This window comes from Chrysochloris asiatica, unplaced genomic scaffold, assembly GCF_000296735.1.
Source record: "Chrysochloris asiatica unplaced genomic scaffold, ChrAsi1.0 scaffold00002, whole genome shotgun sequence".
Classification (NCBI taxonomy): domain Eukaryota; kingdom Metazoa; phylum Chordata; class Mammalia; order Afrosoricida; family Chrysochloridae; genus Chrysochloris; species Chrysochloris asiatica.
The window spans coordinates 6,408,175-6,433,556 of NW_006408520.1; the positions used below are offsets into that span (position 1 = coordinate 6,408,175).

The 25,382-nt window shown below is 39.8% G+C and overlaps 2 protein-coding genes across 2 annotated transcripts in view; one reads left to right on the plus strand and one right to left on the minus strand.

Moving 5' to 3' along the window:
• SLC30A7 (solute carrier family 30 (zinc transporter), member 7) overlaps positions 1-3,712 on the minus strand; it is an 88,983-nt gene extending 85,271 nt beyond the window's left edge. Inside the window, exons 1-2 of the mRNA XM_006830908.1 lie at positions 3,496-3,712; positions 3,173-3,274 (exon numbers count right to left, since the gene is read on the minus strand). Of these exons, the coding sequence (XP_006830971.1) occupies positions 3,173-3,274; positions 3,496-3,575 (182 nt within the window). The 5' untranslated portion in view covers positions 3,576-3,712. The remainder of the gene's footprint in view (positions 1-3,172; positions 3,275-3,495) is intronic.
• Positions 3,713-4,840: 1,128 nt separating this feature from the next.
• EXTL2 (exostosin-like glycosyltransferase 2) overlaps positions 4,841-25,382 on the plus strand; it is a 31,238-nt gene continuing 10,696 nt past the window's right edge. The window contains exons 1-2 of the mRNA XM_006830909.1: positions 4,841-4,953; positions 8,059-8,132. Of these exons, the coding sequence (XP_006830972.1) occupies positions 8,128-8,132 (5 nt within the window). The 5' untranslated portion in view covers positions 4,841-4,953; positions 8,059-8,127. The remainder of the gene's footprint in view (positions 4,954-8,058; positions 8,133-25,382) is intronic.

The following is a 25,382-nucleotide window of genomic DNA, read 5'->3' on the forward strand; positions in this document are numbered from 1 at the left end:
CCCCCCCAAACAAACCCACTGCCACAGAGCCAATTCCGACTCATAGAAACCCTATAGAGGGTTTCCACACTCAATCTTTACAGGGGCAGAAAGTATCATCTTCCTCTCTTGAAGTGGCTGGGGGGGTTGAATCCCCAAGCTTGTAGTTAGCAGTTCATTGCTTATCCCATGGTACCAGGGCTCCAGGATACCAAAATCTACAGTTGCTCAAGTCTCTTATAAAAATGATCTATTTTCATGTAACCTACACACAGACACATCATTCCCCCATATACTTTAAATCTCTGCTACTGCTGTTGTTAAGTACCACTGAGTCAGTTCTGACTCATAGTGACCTTGTATAGGGTTTCCAAGGAGAAGCTGGTGGGTTTGAACTATAGACCTTGTGGTTAGCATTCCAGTGCTGATCCTACAGCACCAAACCCATTGTAGCTAAGAGTTGATTACTGCATATTTACTATGGAACCAGCACTTTCTGTTCCTTCTTAACCTTTAATGGATTGCTATGATCACTTGATTGCTCCCCTCTCAACAGCATTTTCAATCCATGGTTGGTTGAATCCCAGTATGCAGGACTCCCATATAAATAGCTCTTAAAAGAACAAAATGCTCAAGGCAGACTCCCCCCCCCCCAATTAAATTAAACTATTGTTTAGTTTTAAGAAGACTTCTGGGGATATTGTTGGTTTAAGCTTTAAAGATATCTCAGGGAAACAACTTCAGGAGTTTGTCCAGGACCCTTGGCTCCAGAAAATCTGGAGTCATTGAAATTCTGTTTGGCATTTTCCCTTTTGATCAGGATTCTTCTGTGGAATCTTTGACTAAAATATTCAATAATGGTTACTGGACACTCTCCTTCTTCCTCTGTTGCTCCAAGCAATAGATACCACCTGCCTAGTCTTGGAAGGCCCCCTGCAGTTTTTAAAACCCCAGGCACTATATAATGAACAAACCAAAAGCCAAACTAACTGCCATTGAGTGGATTCCCATGTATAGCGACCCCATTATAGGATTTCTGAGACTGCAAATCTTTACAAGAGCAGAAAGTCTCATCTTTCTCCTATGGAGCTGGTGATGATTTTGAATGAGTTAGGAGTTACAAACCTAACTTTCCATGAAAGAGATAATTTAGGCATTTCAGATATGAATTCTTTTAAATGACATTTCGCATGGTAATTTATGCAGTGGAATACCATATATTCCAACTGTAGCAAACTGTATACAGGGTTTCCGAGGCTTTAAATCTTTGCAAGAACAGAGAGCCTCATCTTTCTCCCACGGTTTGAGCTTAAACTGCCGACCTTGTGGCTCACAGTCCAGTGCATATCGTATGGACCCACAGCATAATTTAGGAGAATAATATATTTATAATGAATAATAAATAAAGTATGATTATTCAAATACAATTTGAGACAACATAAATTACAGGTACTGCTTTTAACATGCAAAATACATCAAGAGGTATTAATATTACAGGACTAAAAAATATTACTCTATGATGGTATATCCTTTGGATACAGTCCTGTGAAGCCCAGGGGATTAAAAATGGTTATTACATATATTAAAGTTTTAAAAGGAGAATAAAGCCATGAATCACAAGGAAGGTTTGAACAATAAGGTCGGCACTTCAAACTCACCAGCCACTACTTGAAAACCCTATACAGGATCACGGAGTTGGAACTGACTCACTAGCACTTAACAACATAGTGCTTTAATATATCTTTTACACCCAACAAGTGAAAACACCAATAATCTTCCTAATCTGTTGACTGTTGAGTACTTTTTAAAACAAAAATAAGTTGGCAGAAAATGAGACTTAATTCATATGAAAGCACATTGTTGTTGACTGACATTGAGTAGGTCCCAACTCATGGTAACCCTGTACAGGGTTTTCAGGTACTGGCTGGGTTGTTTGAATCACCAACCTTGCAAACAGCAGTCTCATCCTACAGCGCAATACCAACACTCCTATGAAAGCACACGTCACAAAAATTGGTGACGGTCACTAAAGTTACTGTTCAAATTTAACAGAGGTAAACATTAAACATGGCAATTCTCAGAGAAACAGACCTTAGGGCAGAGACTGTTGTTATGTGCTGTCAAGTCAGTTGTGACTCATACCTATCTGTAGAGTTTCTCAGGAGTGGCTGGTGGGTTTGAGCCACTGACCTTGCAGTTAGCAGGTCTTACCCTATAGCACAGTGTTTAATGTGCTTACCCTATAGCACAGAAAGGACTCCACAGGACAGAGACTAGGCCTATCTAATTAATAGAAAATAAAAGCTAGATGGTTTAAGTGTTAATCTGAGGTCTGAAATCGATTTCAGGGAGCCCCTGAAATTTTATGTAAAATTCTGTGTTGTCTTTCATCAGATTCTCTAGTGGGCATGAAATGTAAAGAGTAACCAGTATACCTATAGAAAGGCTGTGATGATCTTACTGCTAGCGGAACAATCTCACACAGCTGAAGTTATTTAACAGCAAATACCTAAATACTAGGTACTTCATTTTCATAAATTCACACTAGATTTAAGTCTTCCCAAAGCAGTTTCAAAAAAACAAAACCAAAACCAAAGCTGATAGACACGAAAAATTATCAATTCAAAATACTTAGGTTGCCAGAAAACTACATGAAATTGTCTATTACATTCAACATCAGAGGAAAATCATGGGACAGTTTCCACTTTAAAGAGAGAAAAGTACATAATTCTGTAGGCATCCCTTTTATAAACTTCTTCCCCATTTCAAGACCTAACAGCAAATTAAGAAAAAAAATCTGATATTCTCTCTCAGAATCGTCGAGTATCAAACCCAAATGCCACTCCCTCACGTTTACATGAGTAGGGGCAAGGAACAAGGTTCTCCCAAATTCCAAGTCCGGCAAATCTAAGAGGTGCAAAGTTTAGATATGAAGGATTCTCTCCACCTGCCAAAAGGGTACCTGCCACCCATGTCTGACAAGGGGCTGGGCTACTGCACGTGATGAGCCCCGTATCTTAAGAGATGTAGGCCTGCCAGATTGCTGTGGTGGTAAGACAGCAATTCAGCAGCAGAGGTAGGTAGCATAGGTAAGACCTGCAGCTCCTGATAAGGAGCTACGTGGCACTAAGCAAACAGTGCTTTGTCTCCCCAACCCCTTGCTTCCGCCCTAACCATTTTCCCCTTTGGTTACCAGTTGCTCCAGATGCCGTACAGCAATTCCACAAAAGCGAATGAGAGATTCAGACACAGGAAGAAAAATAGGTTCCGAGACGTCTTGTCCGACAGGATAGACCTGGACATAACACAAGTGGGGAAGATCCAGAAGAGTCAAGGGGGAGCCGGGACCCCGAAGCTGCATTTCCCTTTCAAGATACCCCCCAACCTACGCGCCCCTATCCTTATGCAGGGGAGGGAGATTCCCTGATGCTCCCTCCCTGGCCTCGCGCCACCCTAAGTCTGGGCCTTCTTCCCCACCGCCAGACATCTCCTTCCCCCAAGCACCGCACCCCGCACCTAAACCAGCCCGAGATCTTGCCGAACAGATTGAACTTGGCTGGTTTGTATTCATCGTCCTTGATGGACAGAGGTAACATCGTTTCAGCCCGGCGAAGGGCCGGGTCTACTCCCCTCTAGAAGTGGCTCCGAGTGATGGTGACAGTGATAGTTGTGACTGCTCAGACAGGAATTCCCAGCGCTAATACCGGCCGCGCGCCGCTCCTAGACACAGACACATATCCAGGAACTAGCTGACTTCCGGCCCGGGCCGCGCAACGCGCCCTGGGACGGGAAAGGGGAGAGGCGGGACCCCAGGCCGGGGCGGGACCTACAGGGTGATGGGAGGGGCCTACGGCAGGACGGGATGGGTGACTGCTCTGGGGAGGTGCAGAGGATGCGGCTAGGCAGATGGTGAAGGTCTGAGAAATTGACCTGTGCTGGAGTCGTACCACCTGGACTCAGGAGGAATATCCGAGATGGCATACCTGTAGACTGAGTTGGCTGAGAGGCTGAGACTCCACTCAAGCCCACCCGACCATATACCACCTACGTTACCGGATACACTAGCATCCAGCGCCTTTTTGCAAATTCCCCCTCAATTGGCATAAAAGTCGGTTATATTAATTAGATGGCACTGCTAAAGAATCCAGGAGACGACGTGTTCTCTTGTGTCAGTCCACAGGAAATACAAGCGATGGATTTGGGTACTAACCCAATTTACTCTACCCCTGAAAACAGCGCCTGACCTTGGCCTGCCACTCAGAAGGCCATCAATAAATGTCTTTTGAAAGAATATTAAGTGTGTTTAATAGATGCATGTTTATGAAACTCCTACGGGACCGTTCTGAATTGAGGTTTGCTTAATGCATTACTCCTAGGACAATCTCAAACCAAACGGCAGAAACTAAACTCTCAAATTCTTGTCCCTTTAGCTTCCAGGTCATCACCGAAACAGCAGCTGCGGCTCTAATTTTGTCAGAACCGCATTGTGGATTACAAACAAGGGCAGGGAGAAGCCGTCTTGTGGGTGAGACACCGGAACATATGGAATACGGGAAGGAACCCATGGCCTCAGGAAACACGCCTTCTGGTGCCTTTCAAGGTATTGATTTGGTTTAGAGCACGTGATCTATCACGTGACTGATTAAAAGTTGTTACCTTGGGGAAGAAATAGGGACAAAAGGGATTGACTGCCTTTGGAAACTACAAAACCAAGCTTCTTGGGAACTGCTTTTAATCTAACAGGAAGTGGAGCGTCACAGAAAGGGAGGGGCGGCCACTCAGGGACTGTCCCCCTGCTCGGGGCACTCACTTTGCGGGCGGCGCTTTTTCCAGGTTATCAATCTAGCGAATTAGACACTGGCTTCGTTTGGAAAAAACAGAAATGAGCAAGCGAGACTCATCGCCCCCGTTTTATGATAACCAAGCTGCAAGCAAATAAATCAACTAGCCCCACTGCATTCTTCTGCACTCGAGGTAAGGAGACCCCAGAATGTTCTTGTGTTAACAAATTTTTTGCAGGGAGGATATATTCCTGTTTTGTACTCGTTCTCAGAACTTTGGGGGGAGGGCAGTGGGGAATGTTAGTAATTCGGCAATTTTATTTTGGGAAATAAAAGTAGTCTACAGTATTTTTGTTTTAAAAAATCTTCCTTTTAATTAAAACTGTTGTGAGCACAGACAGCTATGCTACAGAAATTAAGTTATGGAAAGAATCTTTCGTCTTTGCTTTTCTTGGTGTTGTTCTTGTCGTTATTAGTGCCATTGAGTCGGTTCAACTCATAGCGACCATGTATAGGGTTTCGGAGGCTGTAAATCATCTTTATGGGCGCTGAAAGCCTCATTTTGTTCCTACAGAGCAGCTGGTGGGCTCGAGCCAAGTTTGTGGGTAGCGACCAAGTGCTTATCCAACTCATCATTTTAATTTGAACATAAAAATATTTGCAACTAGGAGCATTTACTTACTTTTTAGGAATATTTTGTAATAATCTTTGTAATAATATAAAATAGATTGAATTTTTCTCTGCAACACTAGTGGAGGAACATTCCAAAAAACAACAAATCCACTGCCGAATCTCCTGCTGTGGGGTCATTCTCCCCTTAGCGATCCCATAGGACAGAGTAGAACTGCTTCATAGGGTTTCCAAGACTGTAAATCTTTATAAGACCAGGCAGTCTCATCTTTCTCCTTTGGATGGGCTGGTGGATTTGAACCCCTGACCTTGACTTATCTGCCCAGTCACAAGGCTCCTTGGGGGAGGAACATTAGTAGGATGAAAGCTAGGTGGTTTAAGGTCAACCTTTACCTGGTATTGAGTTTTTCTTGAAACTGCTTTACATATTTTGTTATGATGTAAGTGCTGGGGAAGGAACAGACGTATAGAAGTATCTCATCAAATTTCAGCATTTTCTTCACTCAAGGTCAGCTACAATTTGAGGCTGTATATTTTTGTATATGCTTGCAAAATCTGCATTTTATCCTACATAGCTATGAATCAGAAATTGCTCAGATGTTTTATGGAGAAGCAGAAACCTGCATTATTGTTGTTGTGAAATGCGGTCAAGTTGATTCCGGCCCATAGCGACCTTCCGAGGAGCAGCTGGTGAGCTTGAACCACTGACCTTGCAGTTCAAACCGCTTGGCAGTCTGGCGCATTAACCCACAGCGCCACACCAGGACTCCATTAGATTCTTTTAAATCATTTTGAAATAAGCTGGAGAAATTGAAATTTACCTTCTATTATATTATTGGTTTTCTGGGCCTCCCTAGTTAATTTTCCTATCCCTCCTGCCCCCCCCCCCCCCCCCACACACACACAAACACACACACTCCAAGCTATAAAATATTCCTGTGAGGACTTTTTCTTTCAAAAAGTGTCACTGCCATTTCACACCTTCACCCCTTTGGATGTCATATTGACCAACTTCAGTACTAAAGACATTTTATTTGCAAGAGATGGACACTATTTGAATCAGAAAAAATATCAGTAAGTGGGAAATGTTTGGCTGTTCCTCACTTATTTTGTCATCTTGAAATAATATTTAACCCATATATGTTAACCCAGATAGGTTTATTCAGCAATCATTTCATTAGAGTCTACTATGTGCCAGGTACTGTAATGGGCACAAAACTAGATAAGTCTAATTTTTCTCTCTGCAGAAACTTTATGGAAAGAAAATGATTTGAGGAGATAAAGGTAGCAGCATGCAGATCAGACCAGGATTTTAGAACTGTGCAAAGTTTAAAACGTGCACAGGGATTCCTGGGATCAGTGAGGAGGGGCATCTATTACTCATTGCACCTTCTATATATATTAAGCCATTTATTTTGCCTCTTCCTTAATTAGTATCATGGAAAAACATAATTTGGGGTAACAAAAAACGATTCTTCAGCTCTATTTAGGTGGTCATTACAGACACAGTATTTGGAAGTCTACAATCAGAATTCTTAATTCTTTCATATAAGATTAAATAGATTTGATATTTTAAAATGAATATAATACTGAAAAACTTAAACTGATAAATGGATTTCTTACCTTGAACTTTCTAACATTTGCTTATAATTATTGTTAAGTGCCATTGAATCAGTTCTAGCTTATAGTGAGAGCAGCTGGTGGATTTGAACCCCCAACCTTGCAGTTCAAACCAACCTTGTGATTCAGTGTATTATCATGAAGTGCCACATCAGGTTAGTGTACATACTATGTGAGAAAAACAACAAAACAAAAACAAGACACCAACCAGCTGCCCAGATGTGGTTAGGGATCATGAAGAATGAAAGCAGAGAAAATCATGGGATTAAGGGGTAAAAGCTCATATCCAGCCATAGTTCAGCTCCTCCCAGGCAACAGCAGAGAATAGGAAGGATGCCATCTGCCATTACTCAATATTAACATTTATCTGCAAACCTATTTTAGACCTTGAGTTTTTTAGATGCTTCAAATTGAATGACTGTGTACCTTTAGTGACTAAAGGAAGTGTAATAGTAGATAAAGGAGCCCTGGTGGTACAGAGTTAAAGTGCTTGTCTGCTACCTAAAGTTTGGTTCAAATCATCAGCTGCTCCATGAGAAAAAGACATGGCAGTCTGCTTCCATAAAGATTTGCAGCTTTGGAAACCCTATGCGGCAGTTCTGCTCTCTCCTTTAGAGCCACTATGAGTTAGGATAGACTCATGGCAGAGGATTTGGTAATGGTAGATAAAACTACTGATACATATAAATCTAGAAATTGAACACAGATGCAAATTGCTAACATGCTCAGAGGCTTTTCTCCACGACATATATATTCTAGTTTCAAATGTGTAAATATATCAGATAATTGGGATGATTTGAGTTTATTCTGCTTCTGGATCCTTAGGAGAAAGATGAAAACAAAAAAAAGAGCAGTGTTAGCAGAAACCTCACATAAAAACATTATTTACTTTAGTGACAAACTTTAATTGTTAGAATTCAGCATGGAAAATTCTCATTTCTAAAAAGAATTCTAAGCCTATGAATAATGACATTAAAAACATTGTTGTTTTCTCTTTTATGCTTATTGACAAAAACATCACTGAAAATTCTTTTATTTCCTTTAATAGTGCCAAGAGAGCTTTCTCTTATCAGTCACTGAAGCCATAAGGATATTTTTTACATTAAACTTTATCACAATGAGGTAAGTACCAATATTTTCATCTAAGAAAAATTTGTTTCTTCAGAGGTATTTTTTTGTTTTTTTGAAATACAAGTTCTTATTTGAGCCAGGACCTGTTAGAAAATGCTATAAGGTCTCTTTTAGGTCTGATCCAATGAATAATAGTCCAGGTATCTATATAAGCCAATGTCTATAAAGGTGAATTATTGTTGTAGACTCAAAAAAATCTGGAAAGAATAGAAATAATGAGGTGGACACAGATACAAAGAGTCTTATGTGTGACAGTCAGGCATTTGGTTCTGTCATGCCACTCTTTCTGGTTCAGGAAAAATAATTTAATATTCTCAATCTCAGCTGTCCCTTCTATAAAATGTGATAGTGGTGCTGTGTGCCGTTGAGTTGATTACAACTCCTAGCTATCCTATAGGACACAGATGAACTGGGACTCTTTGTACAGGCTCGTTGTCATTGTTAAGTGTTGTTGAGTTGGTTCTGGCTTATAGCAATCCTGTATAGGACATCCCAGGAGTGGCTGGGGGGTTTGAACCACCAACCATGCAGTTAGCAGATTTCCTAGGCAGTACTAGAGCAGATGGCCAGTTCTTTTATCCCATGGAGCCTCTGGTTTGAACTGCCAATATTTCAGTTAGCAGCCTAGTGCTTAACCAGAACTCCTATAAAATGGGGTGGATATATAATAATTTCCTTATTTCTAAAGATTTGAAACCTAGCTGATTGAAGATATTGGGTATTTGAGACAAGAGAGGGAAAACTTCTGACAGCTTTCATTACTGAGCAAGCTAAGCTCTTGAAGGCAGAAAATGGATCTGCCAGATCATCACAATCCCTACACCTGCCAGTGCCAGACACATGGTATGCACCCATATGTATTACATGACTGACAAACCACCATGAGTATGTTAACCTTCTCATGATAAAGTTAGAGCACTTATATGAAGTGGAATTTCTACCAACTTGAAGTTTTTTTGTATGCATTTGTTTTAGTTTGTTATCTAAGGATATTTATATCGTAATTCATATGGATGAAATCCATTCTCTTTAGGGAAATGAATTTGGAATAAAGTGAGTTTATTGTTGGAAAACAGTATTGGATAAAAGAGAAAGGGCTCCCTGGAATATTCCAGGTATCTATTGCCTAACAATCTTTCCTTCTCTCCATATTCCTGTGAGTAAAACAGAGGGTGAAATGAAAGCTCCCATATCCTGAAATGAAAAAAGTAATACATTTGCAGATTTTTTGCTTGCTTGCTTTTTGACCCATTTCTGCAACTAATTTTGCATGGCACTGTACTGAGCTATAAAAGCTTTTCTATTTCTAGACTTTCTTAGGATATGTTTACTTCTTGGATCTTTACAAGTCATAGATTCATCTCTTAGGAACAAAGTCATTCTTACTGCAGTTCTAATCTCTATTTGTTAGATTGGTCATCTATAAATATTATCATCATTTTCATCATGACAAGGTTGTTGTTAAGTGCTGTCTAGTCAGTTCCAACTCTTAGCGACCCTGTCTGGGGTTTCCAAGGAGCAGCTGGTGGGCTTGATCCTCTGACCTTGTGGTTAGCAGTCCAGTGCTTATGGCACAAACCAGTTGCCATTGAATAGCTTCTGACTCATGACAACCCTGTGTGTTTCAGAGTAGAACTGTGTTCCATGGGGTTTTCAAGGACTGTGATCTTTCAGAAGTAGATCACCAGGCCTTAGCCAGAGCACCTCAGAATGGATTTAAACCACCAACCTTCCAAATCATATCCAAGTGTTTAACCACTTTCACCACCCAGGGACTCCTTGTAAGGCTTGTTGTTATTGTTAAGTGTTGTTGAATCGGTTCTGGCTTATAGCAGTCCTGTATAGGACTAACCAGGAGTGGCTGGTGGGTTTGAACCACCAACCATGCGTTTAGCAGTCTACTACTTCTCCAACAGTGCCATACATACCAGAGCTCCTTAGTGGTGGTGGTGTGCTGAGTAGGTTCTGACTCATAGTCACCCTGTATAGAGTTTCTGAGGTAGATCTTTACTACAATAGAAAATCTCATCTTTGTCCTGCAGAGCCATTGGTGGATTAGAACTGCTGACCTAGTGGTTAGTAGCCCAACACATAACCCACTATGCTACTAGGATTCTTTGTTGTTATTTAGTTGGGAAAAATACTGGGATTAATGAGCAGCATTTGCTATAAATAAGGACGTGTTATTGGGAAGAGAGGAGTCCTGTTATGGCACCATAGGATAAGCACTGGACAGCAAGGTCATTTGAACAGAAAGTTCAGTGATTCAAGTCAGAACCGACTTGACAGCACTTAACAATAACAACAATTGAGAAGAGAAATAGAGACACAGGTAGATAGTGTCTGATATTATTGTTTTAAATGCTGCCCATGTTGGTCAATTCTAGTCTGATTAACCTATAAAGAAATGACTTGCTACCAACCTAGCTGGTCATTAATGTAACCAGCACAGAAACTCTTTCTTCACAGTTCATAGTGAGAAATTACCTGCTGCAGCAGCATCTGTCTATTCAAATGGGGTACTGTCCCAAGTGTAGCTACTTCTCAGTACCTTTTAGCAATTCTGTTCCAGGACTGTACTCTCAAAATTTCGGAATGTTATTGTTGTTAAGTGTCATCAAGTGGATTCTGACTCATAGCAACCCTGTATCGGGTTTCCAAGGAGCAGCTTGTGGGTTTGAACTGCTGACCTTGTGGTTCTGACCAACCTTGAAGCCCAGTGCCTTATCCTACAGTGCCACACTAGGACTGTAAGCTGGCTATATATGTGGCTAGTTACACTCTTTAGAAAATATGGACCACTTAGCCATAATAATTTGTCCTTAACACAGCTGATTTCAGATAAAAGTCATTTAAGTGATCAAACATATTATTAGGTGCCATCAAGTATATTCTGACTGACTCATAGCAACCCTGTGCACAATAGAGTGAAACACAGATGCTATGCTTGAGCCCACTGCTGCTGCCAACTGTGCCAATTCATCTTGTTGGATCTTTTTTGCTGATTTCCACATTATGAAGTATGATGTTCTCCTCCAGGACTGGTCCCTCCTGATAACATGTCTGAAGCACGAGAGACAAAGTCTGGCCATCCTGGCTTCTAAGGAACATTCTGGCTATACTGCCAACACAGATTTGTTTGTTCTTGGTACTTTTAATATTCTTCTCCAATACTATAACTCAAATGCATCAATTCTTCTATGGTCTTACTTATTCATTGTCCAACTTTCACATGCTATTGAAAATACCATGGCTTGGTTCACATACACCTTAGTCCTCAAACTGACATCTTTGCTCTTTAACACTTTGAAGAGGTCCTGTGCAGCAGTTTTGCTTAAAGCAATATGCCATTTGATTTCTTGGTTTCTGCTTCCATGAGTTTTGATTGTAGATCCAAGCAAAATGAAGTCTTTGACAACTTCAGTCTTTTCTCCATGTATCAAAATGTTGTTTATTGGCTCATTTGTGAGGATTTTTATTTTCTTTGCATTGAGGTGCAATCTATACATATCTCTGTACAATTGGTCATAAATAGCAAGATAAAAAGATGAATCTCTGACACCATGTGGATGGACCCTTTTATTATCATCATCTCTATCACTGTTCTGACTTTCCTACTATGTTAATATAAAATAATCAAATATTTTACATTCTGATTTAGGAAATTAATAAGTAGAATAAACAGTACACCTGTAAGAGTGGATGAGCTCTTTAGGAAGGAAAACCATTTAGGAAGCAGAGAGTGGAATTGGTAGAAGGTGAGAAGAGCTATAATGGGATTTCTGAAATACCAGTGAGAAGAATCAATTTCCTGACTATGGATAAAATCTTAAAGGCAAAGTTGACCTTTCATGTATTATTATTTGTGCCATAATGTAGTTTGTAAAAAAAAAAAAGTAAAATTCTAGTTCATCTTGCATAACAATATAATGGGGGGAAAAGTATGTCCAAAGTATGAGAGACAAAGTCTCTCCATCCTGGCTTCTAAGGAGCATTCTGGCTGTACTGCTTCAAGCATACTATGGGCAGTAATAACTGTCTTGGGCAGTGTTTTGTTCTTTTCTTTTTCTACCATTGTGCTGAAAACTCCTTTTTGTTGTTGTTGTTCACTTTCCTAACCCAAGTTAAATTTTATTTCTCAAGTTGTCTGTTTTTGTTTTTTTTAATGCTTCTTATAGGATTTAATGCTTCTGGTTATGGTACCTCCTAAAAGTTTTAAGAAAATTCACAAGGATGATATCACATTTAAAAAAAAAAGATATTCTTTCTAGTCAAATTAACTAATTCTCCAAGAGTGTTCATAGAAGCAGGATATGCAAAAGTATTTTATTACAGACTATACTTAAAAAGATATGGAAACACCAGGTTTATCAAGTAGATCATCCACAAAACTGAAAGTAAAGACGTTTCTTATGTGATCCATGCTTAAGGCCACATTTCATGACTTGCTGTTCTGGTCACTGGATGGATGAGGACCCAGGTCTTCTGTAGAGAAAGGTTTCTTGGGCATCAATTAACTCATCATTATTCTACCTTTTAATTTATATTCTTTAAAGTTCAGGCATTTCTTACCTGGTGTGAAATTTAAGAGCGTTTAAATATGAATTGCTTCACTCTATTCACCTATGAACACTTACTCAAAGAGAAAACAGTTCAGGCACGCTTCAGGATTATAAAGTGATGGAAACTATCCCCAAGATACATTCAAATGAAAGGAAACTGTTAGTTAATAATTGTAGTAACTAGGAAGAGGTCTAATACCACTACATTCAGGATTCACAGGAGCTAAGAATGCAGAGTGCTGAAAGAAACATTCAGAGGGGAGGTAATGTTGGAAGGCTTGAATGAGAGGCATGAGGTATTTTGTCAGGCTCTGGGTGCTCTGGGTTAGGCATTGGGCTGCTAACTGTAAGGTCAGTGGTGCAAACCCAGCAGCCACTCCTCAGGAAAAAGATGAGACTTTCTGCTTCTCTAAAGATTTACAGTCTTGGGTTCCCATGAATGGGAATTGACTGAATGCTAGTGGATTTGATTTAATATTATAAACCAGGGCAAGGGGGGACACCTGGTGTGGAGCTGTAACCACAAGATTGACAGTTCAAACTCATCAGCTGCTCCTTAGAAACGCTGTACAGGGTCGCTATGAGCCTGAACTGACTTGATGGCATTTAACAACAACAACTAGAGCAAGGAGACATGAATCAGTGTGCTATCTATATTAGTTATCATTCATAAGACAGTCCTTTTGGGATTTGGCACCACAAGCCCCTTTCTCTCATCTCCATGCCATAAACCTGGTAAGATACTGCTCTGCCATTGTACTATCTTTTCCAGCTCTCTTCTTACATTTGCATATAAGCAAAGCCCAGGTTCTGAATTGGCCTCTGCGTTCTACCTGAGGATGATTTTAGCTCTTGGCAGTCAAATATGTGTATTCTGTAATCATCAGGTTTTTAGTACATATGTTTGGAGGATGATCGTGTCTGTACAATGTAAGGCAAATATCATAGTGAAATGGCAGAATAGTTATCATTCTTCCACCATGTGTGGAAGATGAAAATGACAGCTTCTTATTGTACAACATCAAGCTGTTCATTGCTTTTCTGTCTTATGAATCAGAGGGCACAGCTAATCTTTGCTCACGCTGTGCTGTGGCATGTTTGTTTTCAATGTCTCTCTTGGTAATTATTGCTTCTTCCATCTGAAGCAACCAACTCTGCAAAAAGAATTCTGCTTTCACTAGTGTTCCTTCTGGGGAGCTTTGGTAGATGATATAGTAACTAACTGAATAGTAGATCTTGGAAAATTCAAATTGCCTGATTCACTTACAGACAGACATGCATGAGAGATGTTGCAACTGTTACTTTATAGATTATGTATTATTTACTATTTACTTTCTTATACCCTATCATATGTGCAAGGAACTCTGGTAGCATATTACGAGTTGGATTGCTAACCTCAAGGTCAGCAGTTCGAAACTACCAGCTGTTCCAAGGGAGAAAGATGAGGCCTTCTGCTCCCATAAAGATTTATAGCCTCGGAAACCCTGTGCAGGGTCACTATGAGTCAGAACTGACTCTGTGGCACACACCACTATACTATCCTATGTGCACATTTAAGAAAAGTTGTTAAAATTTCAAATAATGCCCTTCTGAAAGCTAGACAATGCTCTTCCGAAAGCTAGACAATGCTCTTCCAAAAGCTACTTCACTTCTTAGGTATTCAAAGATCCTTGATAAAATGCCACAGCAGTTCTACTCCTAGGTACATGCCCAGGAGAAATTGAAACATATGTTTACCTCAAAACTTGTAAACAAATGTTCATAGAGCATTATTTGTAACAATACAAATATGGAAACACCCCAAAAGTACCTCAACTGATGTGTGGATAAACAAAATGTGTATCCATACAATGGAATGTTATCTAGCAAAAAAAAAAAAAGAACGAAGTATTGATTGGTGTGGCACTGTGGGTTAATGCGCCAGACGGCAAAGCCATTTGAACTGCAAGATCGGCGGTTCAAGCTCACCAGCTGCTTCTCGGAAATATAGGGTCTCTATGGGTCAGAATCAACTCAACGGCACTTAACAACAACAACATGGCTGAACCTTAAAAACATGCTAAGACTAACAAAGAGCAGAACAAAGTATTGATACATACAACATGGGTGAATCTTGAGAACATGCTAAGTCTAACAAAAAGCACATATTGCAGTGCCTAAACTAGACAAATACAAAGAGGAAGGAAGTAGATTAATGGTTCGCTAGGAGTAGGGTGTTGAGCAAATAATCTGAGAAGCTGGGTTATATGAAGAAAAACGTGGCATCAGGATTGGAGGAAGACTCGTTAACAACCTGCTATATGCAGATGATACAACCTTGCTTGCTGAAAGTGAAGAAGACTTAAAATATTTACTTCGGTATGGATTGCAAAGAAAACAAAAATCCTCACCACTGGACCAATAAACAACGTTCTTATCAACGGAGAAAACATTGAAGTTGTCAAGGACTTCATTCTTGGATCAACTATGAACACTCACGGAAGCAGCAGTCAAGAAATCAAACAACGTATTATTGCATTAGGCAAATCTGGTGCATAAGACCTTTTTAAAGTGTTGAAGAGCAAAGATGTCAGCTTGAGGACTAAGGTGCACCTGACCCAAGCCATGGTATTTTCAATAACCTCATATGCATGCGAAAGCGGACAGTGAATAAGGAAGACCAAAGAAGAGTTGATGCTTTTGAGTTATGATGTTGGAGGAGACTATTGAAAGTGCCATGAGCTGCCAAAGAACCAATAGATCTGTTTTGGAAGAAGTGCAGCCAGAGTGTTCCTTGGAGGCTGAGATGGCCAAACTTCATTGTCTCTCATTCTTCGGACATATTGTCAGGTGGGACCAGTTGCTGGAGAAGGATACCATGTTTGGTAAGGTGGAGGGTGAGAGAAGAAGAGGAAGACCCCCAACGAGATGGATTGGCCAAGTGGCAGCATCGATGGACTCAATTGTGGCAACAGTAGTGAGGTTGCCCCAGGATCGGGCAGTGTTTCATTCTGCTGTGCATAAGGTCGCTGTGAATCAGTACCTACTCGATGGTACCTAACAACAACAACAGGAGTAGTGTGAAACTTTTGGCCTGAGCGAAGTGGGAATGGGTTATGTGACAAAGGGTTTCACTATATCCATAGGGTTGTGCAAGTATCACCGCAATTAGATTGTGTGAAATGCATCCAATGCAAAACAGCAAAAAAAAAAAACAGAAACAAGGAAAGAATCCTTCACATACCAAGAAGGAAGTGAACATCAAAATGTTATCTAGCAGGTACTTTAGTAACAGTGTCACTGTCTAATTTCATTGCTCATCCTTGCAGAATTTACCACAATGCAGTAAGAGTCATGGGTGGTTCCAATCAGAACATCTAAGTTCTTGGTCCTGGGAATGCTGCTCGTAACCTGTTTGCCGCAGTATGACCTTAGGCAAGTCTTTTGTCCTTGGAACTTGGGCTCTGTATCTATGAAATGAGGAAATGGTTGGCTTAGAAGAGCTTTGAATTCCCTTTGAGTTCTCTTGGTTTATGTTTGTACAATGAGGCATATATTAGGACATGTAAGTATTAGGACATTTTACGAGGCATAGCTTCATTGTTTGAATATAACATGTAACACTGAGGTTTTCAGAGGCCACCTGTCTAGAAAACCTATCAACCATGTTCGAATGTGACTTATTAGACAACTTATATGAAAGGTTGACAGTTTTAACCCAGTGGCTCCACACACAAAAAAAATAGATGTAGAATTCTGCTCACATAAAGATGACAATGTAGGAAATACTGTGGGGCAGTTCTACTGTGTAATTTATTGTTGCTGTGAGTGGGAAGTGACCCAGGGGTTTTGTTGTTTTTTGTTGTTAAGTGCCGTCGAGTCGGGTACTCAACAACAAAAAGCAGGAATTCATAACCTTATTATTGTTGTTAAGTGCCACTGAGTTAGTTCTGATTCATAGAAACCCTGTATAGGGTTTCCCGGAAGTACTTGGTGCATTTCAACTGCTGATCTCATGGCTAGTAATTCAGTACTGATCCTATAGTGCCACACCAGGATCTTAGCACTTTTTAAATTTTAGGCCAGAAAATTTTTTGCTGTGGGAGCCTGACCTGTGCATTTAGGATGTTTAGAAGGATCCTTGATATCAACACATCAAACCATGACAATCAAATTTGTCTCCGGATCTTGTTATGTATCCTCTGCAGAGCAAATCACTCCCATTTGGAAACTCTTAGTATAGAGCATGCTGGAATCACACCATATCAAAGTCAGTAAAATAATGTTGTCTGACTCAGTAAAGAGCTAACAAATTAACATAGATGCAAAAAATGATTCCTGGAGGAGGCTTACTTTTCAGACAATAAGAAGAGGATCTTTGTTTTGGTTTGCTAACATTTATTGTGTTTACGAACATTATATTTCACCATAGTCATGGTGCTAGGAGAAGAGCAAGGAAGTGAATAGATGAAAAATGCCCAAACCCTTTCTGGAATGAAGTAGAATGTGAGTGTCTATATTCAGACATAAGTTTTTAAAAAGAAAACAATATAAAAGGAAGGTCTAAGAATGGACGGCAAGAGAGCTGGTAGGTGATTAGAGAGGTTACTTTTACTTCTTGATTTTTTTTCCAAGTAAAAGGATATCTGGACGTCTTCTTTCTCCCATCTTCAGCTCAGAGCTCAAAACCATGAATAACATGAAAGAATCTTTCTCTAGGATAAGAAGCAGGAAGCAGCTATAAACTAAAATGAAGTCATCATTGCAGTCACTAATTTACTTTCTAAGCTGGGCTGAAGTTGTTTCCAATGGGCCAACAATGGAGTTCCAGGCTTCAGCTCTTCTCCAAGCCCAGATATATAATTTATACTGCAATCTATAAAGTCCTGGCTTTCCTTGCATTTCCATACAGACTAAGAAATTCACATAACTTCATTAGACTGTATTATTTGATAAATACCTGTAAAATATTTACACTATGTTTCTAAAGATATAAATGATTCATATTTCTTGAAACCTTTTTGATACAGGTATGATAAGAGACAAATAAAAAAAAGGGAATTTCTGTGAGGGATACAATGGATAAACTCCTACTTGAAAGTCTAGATAAATACTATGTATGTTCAGTCACTCATGAGTGCCTGTGATACAATGTATTTACAGTGGTGGTGGGAATTGTGTGCCACCAAGTCGTTTCCAACTCATAGTGACCCTGTATAGGGTTTCCAAAGCTGTAAATCTTCATGGAAGCAGAAAGACCCATCTTTCAAACAGTGACTGGTAGGGTCGAACTGCTGACCTTTTTAGTTAGCAGCCCAGCTTGCAATCCAGTATACCAGTATATCTTTATATCAGTATATCTTTACAGTGGTCATGGAGGTGGTAGTTATGTGCCATCAAGTTGGTTTCAACTCATAGTGACTCTGTATAGGGTTTCCAAGGCAGTAAATCTTTACAGGAGCTTTAGAAAGCCTTAGCTTTCTCCCAAGTAGCAGCTGGTAGATTCGAGCTGCTGACCTTGTGGCTAGCAGCCCAGTTTGTAATCCACTACACCATCAGTGTGTATTTACAGTAGCACTGTAGGATAAGCACTGGACTTCACAGTCAGCAGTTCGAACTCACCAGCCACCCTTTGGAAACCCTATAAAGGGTCTATATGAGTCAGAATCAACTCCACGGCGCTTAACAGCAACAACATAATAATAGTAATTAAACTTCACTACTTTCTCTAGACTAAAGCTGCCAAATAACAAATTACCAGTGTCTTTTTGTGGCACTGCAGGATAAGCACTCGACTTCAAGGTTGGTTTGAAACACAGGGTCAGTGATTCATACTCACCAGCCTTCTTGGAAAACCTGTACAGGGTCACTATGAGTTAGAACTGACTCTAAATCATTTAACAACAACAACTTTAGAGACGAGGAATACTTCTAGGTGAATTTTCAAATATGAGAGTCCAACTTAGCTGCTGAAAGTGAACATAAAGATGTTAATCAGGGTGGATTTTTAAAACAATTGCCAAGATAATTCTTTATTCTGAGAGTTTACGACTGGTCATTTTCATGCAGAACTGAAAATACATTTTATGTGACCTGCTTTTAATTCAGTTTTCAATAGATTTTTAGAGACTTTGAACCAAAATTATTAATTCAGAATGGTTTGTCTTTGGTTGACTGCATCAACAGTCATGTGTTGTTTTTGTAAGTGGGTGCATAAAATGAAAACACTGTACTTTACAGCCTTAAATTACCATCCTTGAAAAATAATCATGGTAAAGCTGGGATTACTTCAGAAATAATTCATTTTATTCATAAGGTAAAGTGAGACCATGATGGAAGGGAAACACAAAATTGCTTTTCTTTACAGAACAGACTGCAGAGAAAGTTCAGGAGAGAATATCCGTTCAAGGAAAGCTCTCTGAAAATGTTCTTGCAAAGGTAGCATTATTTTCACATCTGAGCTGTTGGAAAGTGAGAACTGAATGACAATGACAATGACCGTGGCCTTGTCCTTGTTGAGTAAGCTCTTTGCTTGCACAGACCTCTTGGTACCACACATCATATAGTGTGTTTTGTATGCCTCTGTCTCCCTCACAGTCCCCCACATTCCCCATTCTTATCAATGCCAAAGGAGACTGTTAAAGGCATAGCCTTACTTGCCTCTGTATGTCTTTGCTGAACTGTTCCAAAAGAAAACTGTTTCTGCAATGACAAAACACTCCTCAAAACATGAAATAAGGTCAGGCAAACGTGATTGTAATTTTAACTCAGCTACTCCCAAGTCTTCTCAGTGAAAAGCAAAAGGTTGATTGGCCGTCACTTGATTTAGAGATTTAGTTTGGAACCAAATATTCTATTAGGCAGGAAGATTTTGATTACAGTATTAGGATCACATATGGAAAGGTAGCCTAGCTGTAAATACTGAATTTCCACTGCAAGGTATAAATCAGGAGCATATGTTTCTCTGTGTATGGCTATGTAAGGTGTACTTTCCCCTGAACATGGACAGAAACAAAAATAAAATGTAGCGAGGTAATGTACAAACAACAGTGACAGCTGCTTAGTCCTGTACTTTTCTGAACAATGATGATGCTTTGACATTTAACTCTGGGCAGTTGTGTTAAAGGGCAACCTAAAGCAATACTTGCATGGTAGAGAAAGCACTTTAAGCATTTCTTGAATATTTTTAGGTGAACTTAGTATATTTTTGAACATTTGGCTATGAGGAATATCAGGATGGATAAAACATAGTTCATGCCCTCAAGGCACATACTATTATGAAGTTTGATAAATAATATGCTTAATATATTCTATCTGTTGATTAATAATTTAATCTACTAGAGGCAGCCTGTTGTTGTTGTTAAGTGCCGTCGAGTCGATTCTGAACCATAGCCACCCAGTATGGAGTTTCCAAGGAGCAGCTGGTGAGCTTGAACCGCCGACCTTGCAGTTCATACAGCTTTGCAGTCTGGCGCATTAACTCACAGCGCCACACCAGGACTCCAGAGGCAGACTCGCAGGTGGTAAAAAAAAAAAAAAAGAAATTCCATGTTTGTATTATAATTCAACCTAGAGCTAGTTAGTTATGATCTGTCAGACAAGTTACCTAACCTCTGAGCCTTACTCTCGTAATCTTTAGAACAATCGAAGATTAACATCTTCATTGTTGCTGTGATGTATTTGAAGAGTTTAGCAATCTGTGACACAGACACAGGTTAAACACTCAATAAATGATCTTCATATACACATATGTATGTTATATTAAACGGTTTTGCATAATCTGTTTAAAGAACTGCAATAGTGACAGCCATCTGAAAACAAGCAAGAGTCCTGCAAAGAAATAATATTATGGGAAAGGGAAATGATCAGGTCTGGGTTGGAGAAATCTGCAAATGTGACTGATTAGGTCTGTTATACATAAACCTGACATTAAAAGACCCAGGCCTTAGGTAACCCAGCTAGTCATTTCCTCTTGATGCTACATGTTCCATATCTGGGGAGCTTCCTCACAAATGCTTACCATTGAACACAAGAAACCCAGGTGACAGTGTGGATGGTGAACAGTCTCCATCCCCTTGGCTGGAAAAACACCTTAATTATATAATCTGACCTATATGGGTTAGCAGTGAGAACCCACATAGGTATAACGTATACATGCAAAGTCTTTTACAGTTTTCTCACATCTGCCTGTATTAAAGAAGGAAGTTTTATCAAAACTACATAAGAGAAGATAAAGACATCATGAATAATATCTTTGTGTTTCTGATTCTAAGAGATATTTATTTTTCTTAAGAGAATTTTTAAACTATTGTTTAGAAACTCTTGGTTGATGATTTTGGGTCTCTTCATAAGTACATTTCTTTGAATAATTTTTTCCCTTCATTTCTGGCTTGTTTACTTAAATAAAGTAGTAGAATACAAGGATGCTTCAGAAATTCATAAGGGGGAAAAAAAGTCATTATCTTTACATTCAGTTTTTCTACTAACTTTTTGAAAACTTCTCATAGATACAGGATATATAAAAATTACCAAGAACGGTCAATTGCCAAAACCACAAAATAAGTGTAGCGACATACCTAAAAAATTTATGGAAATTTGTGGAGTAGTAAGTAAAATCATTACTGGTAATTGGAAAGAAAAAGTTGGGAAAAAAGAGGAAGGGCCAGTAGTTGGAAAATACGGCCTTGGTGATAGAAATGATGCTGGAGATCACATGATAGAATTCTGCATAAACCAATGATTTGTTCATTTCAAATACCTTCTTTAGACAGCATAACAGACGATTATAACCATGGACCTCACAGGTGGAATACACAGAAATAATTGACTGCATCTGTGGAAAGAGACAGTGGAGCAGCAGTCAAGAAATCAAATGACATATTGCATTAGGCAAATCTGCTGCACAAGACCTTATTAAAGTGTTGAAGAGCAAAGATGTCAGCTTGAGGACCAAGGTGCGCCTGACCCATGTCATGGTATTTTCAGTAACCTCATATGCATACAAAAGCTGGACAGTATATAAGAAAGACTGTAGAAGAATTGATGTATTTAAGTTATGATGTTGGAGGACAATATTGAAAGTGCCATGGACTGCCAAAAGAACCAACAGATCTGTGTTGAAAGAAGTGTAGCCAGAGTGCTCCTTGGAGGCCAGGATGACCAAACTTTGTCTCTCATAATTCGGACATATTGCCAGGAGGGAGCAGTCACTGAAGAAGGATATCATGTTTGATAAGGTGGAGGATCAGAGAAAAAGATGAACACCCCCATCAAGATGGATTGGCCAAGTGGCAGCATCTATGGGCTCAAACATGGCAACAATTGTGAGGTTAGCCCAGGACCAGGCAGTGTTTCTTTCTGTTGTGAATAGGGTCACTATGAGTTGGTACTGACTCGATGGCACCTAACAACAACAACAGCAAGTAAAATCTGGAATCAGAATCATAAATAGCAGAAGACTGAAAACCAGAAACAACTGAAAGCCAACAGAAAAGAGCAACAAACATGAAGATAAGGGTTCTATGACAGTGAGATTTAACCTTTCTTCACGTGCGTAATTGAGAACTTTTATGCAAAACATTTTGACTACTGAATACTCCTGACACATCAACCAGTTATTTAATCACCTACTATTCTTTATTCAACTCTGGAGATATAAAGACAATCTCTTAGGTGTAGTGAGGAAGACAGGACAATTAATAGCTCATCAGAGTACCTTGTAATCTATACAAGGAGAAGAAGTTTAGTTCAGTCTGGATGCGTGCTCAGAGCCCATAAAGATGATCAGCCTAGGATTTAGGGACAGACTTTCTTGGATGTAAATCCTAGCTCCATTAGTTATTTAACCTCTGTGATCATCTGAACTATTAAATGGGAATAGCAGTGGTGGTGGTGATGGTCGTGTACCATTGAGTCAATTCTGACTAATAACAACTCTGTATAGGGTTTCTGAAGATGTCCTTCTTTACAGGAGCAGAAAGCCTCATCGTTCCCCTGTTGATTAGAATTACTGACCTTGCTGTTATTAGCCCACCTTGTAACCCACTCCGCTCCCAGGGCTTATTGGGAATAACAATTGTTACTGTTGTTAAGTGCCATTGAGTCAATTCTGACCCATAGTGACCAATAGTAAGAGATAAATTAGATCATCTCACTCTCCTAAGCAAAACCTCCATTGGCTTCTAGCATAGAATAAAATCCATACTCCTAAGAAGGCCCCAAATAATCTGACCCTTATTTATCCTGTCACTCTATATTCTTTTCATAAGCAGTTATCACTATTGCAGATTACCTTTTAAGTTTGTTTACTTTGTATGTCTTTCTCTTCTGTCTCCTCTGCTACTTATAAAAGAGACCTTGTCTATGTCTATCTTATTTCTATATTCACAGAATCTGCTACCTTTCTGGCACAAAGTAGTACATAACAGCTATTTATATAATTTGGTAAGTGAATAAGTAACATAGTGGTGCTATAGGCTAATGCATCGGACTGCAAAGTTGTTTGAACTGCAAGGTCAGTGGTTCAAGCTTACCAGCTGCCCCCTTGGGAACTCTATACAGGGTCGCTGTGGGTCAGAATCAACTCGATGGCACTTAACAACAGCAATAACAAATGGCTTGTGAAGGGGTCCTGGAGTAGTGCTGCAGGATAGCACTGGACTGATAACCACAAGGTCAGTGGTTCAAACTCACCAGAGGCTCCTTTGAAACCCATTATAGGGCTGCTATGAGTCAGAATGGACTCCACAAACTTAACAATGACAACAGTGGCTTGTAAAGGGGAGCCCTAGTGGTGCAATTGTTAAGCACTTGACTGTTAACCAAAAGGTGGTTCGTATCTACCAGAGACTCCATGGGAAAAAAGACCTAGCAATGTGTTCCCATAAAGATTATAGCCTTGAAACCCTATGGGCAGTTCTACTTTCTCACATAGGGTCACTGTGAGTTGGAATTGACTCAAAGCGCACAACAACAACATGGCATGCCAAGTGCCTGATAAGTAGTAAGTCCACCCTAATTGTTTGCAGTGTTAAAAAGTTTTTTGCAACTACTTTTATGGTTATCTGCTTCATATAGTAGGGTTCTATATATTCATTTGGAAAAAAGGTTTGTTAACTTTTTACTTTAAAGAAAAACTAAATTTAAAATTAGTGTACTACTAAGGGAAATACATTTGGAAAAATAATGTCAGTTCCAATCTTTTAGTTATATAACGTGGTAGTATATGTTTTACATGTACTCTTTCATTCTTTCTGTTTGATGTGTATAAAACCTTTTTTTTTTTTTGCCAGCAGTTGAAGAATAAACAGTCCCAGAAAGGAGGGAATGCTGGACTGTACTTTCTATCTTTTCAAGGGGCCCTGTTGGTGCTCTAAGATAAGCACTGGACTGCTAACCACAAGGTTGGCAGTTCACATCCATCATCCACACTATGGAAGAAAGATGAGACTTTCTGCTCCTGTAAAGATTTGCAGCCTCGATAATCCTATACAGGGTAGCTGTGAGCTGGTATCCATTTGATGGCAGTGGACTTTGGATGTTTCTAGCTCTTGTGCCAAATCACCTATTAAAGAGGAAGGGAGAGCTGAATTTGAGTTAATTAAATTAAGATTGACCACTCTGCTCACTAAACAAATAAAAACATCCAGCAAGATGGCAGACTATGCAGATGCATAACACAGACTCTCTACAACAAAGATACGAAAGACCAAATGAAACAAACACAGATGAAAATTTGGGAACCCTGAGCTTTAGAGAAAAGGTTAGAGAAGTGGATTGGGTGCATGCTGGGAGAAGAAGCTGAGAGAGGGAGACTGACTTGTGAACAGCGATCCGAGCCAGATGCAGCACAGCCATCTTCTGAACAGCTTTGGTAACAGAAGGAGGGTTGGCGGAACAGATTCACACATGCGGTGGGAAAGCTGTGATTTCCTCTTTTTCTCCACACTCCTCTGGTGACCAGAGATATGACCAGCTCTCACCCTCACCCACCCCCACCCCCACCCCCAGCACAGTCTGTGCTCACGGGAGTTCAAAGTCACATGGTTGGGAACCATATAAGTAAGTGTAAGGCAGAGCTGGCTGTACTGATTTGGTGACTGGATTCAGGCAGCATTGGCTCTAGACCTACAGAACCCAGAGAGCCACCAGACCAGCATTTAAGCAATCACCCTGCCCCCAGCTACCTTGTGGTCTTACAGACACTCAAACTATCTCCATCAAAGGCCTCCACACACTACTTCTGGATTGAGTGCTCTGAACATGGGTAACACCAAGGCTGTTAGGAACTCCATCTAGGACTGGAACTCTGCTGTCACATCCTTCCCAAACCCACCTCGTGAGAAGCTACCAGAGTTTTCTCTACTCCAAGGCCAACAGCTTTACTGTTTGTTTTGTTTTCTTTTCTTTTATTGGGTGTTTGGATTTTTCCTTTTGTTGTTTCATTGTTTTTGTTTGTTTGTTCTTTCTCCCCTTCATGCCTTTCCATTCCCTTGAATTTTATCCTTTATAGTTCTACTTTTGCTTTTCCTTCTTTCTTCTGTTTCTCATTTCCCTTCTTCTCGCTCCCACCCACCTCTTGACTTTTCTTTAGTACTCTCTATCCTCTCTTTTCATATTTCCTTCCTTGGTTTTTCTAAGTGTTTTATTAGTTTCCTTTTTGTTGTTGTTGTTAAGTACCATGGAGTCGGTTCCCACTCAT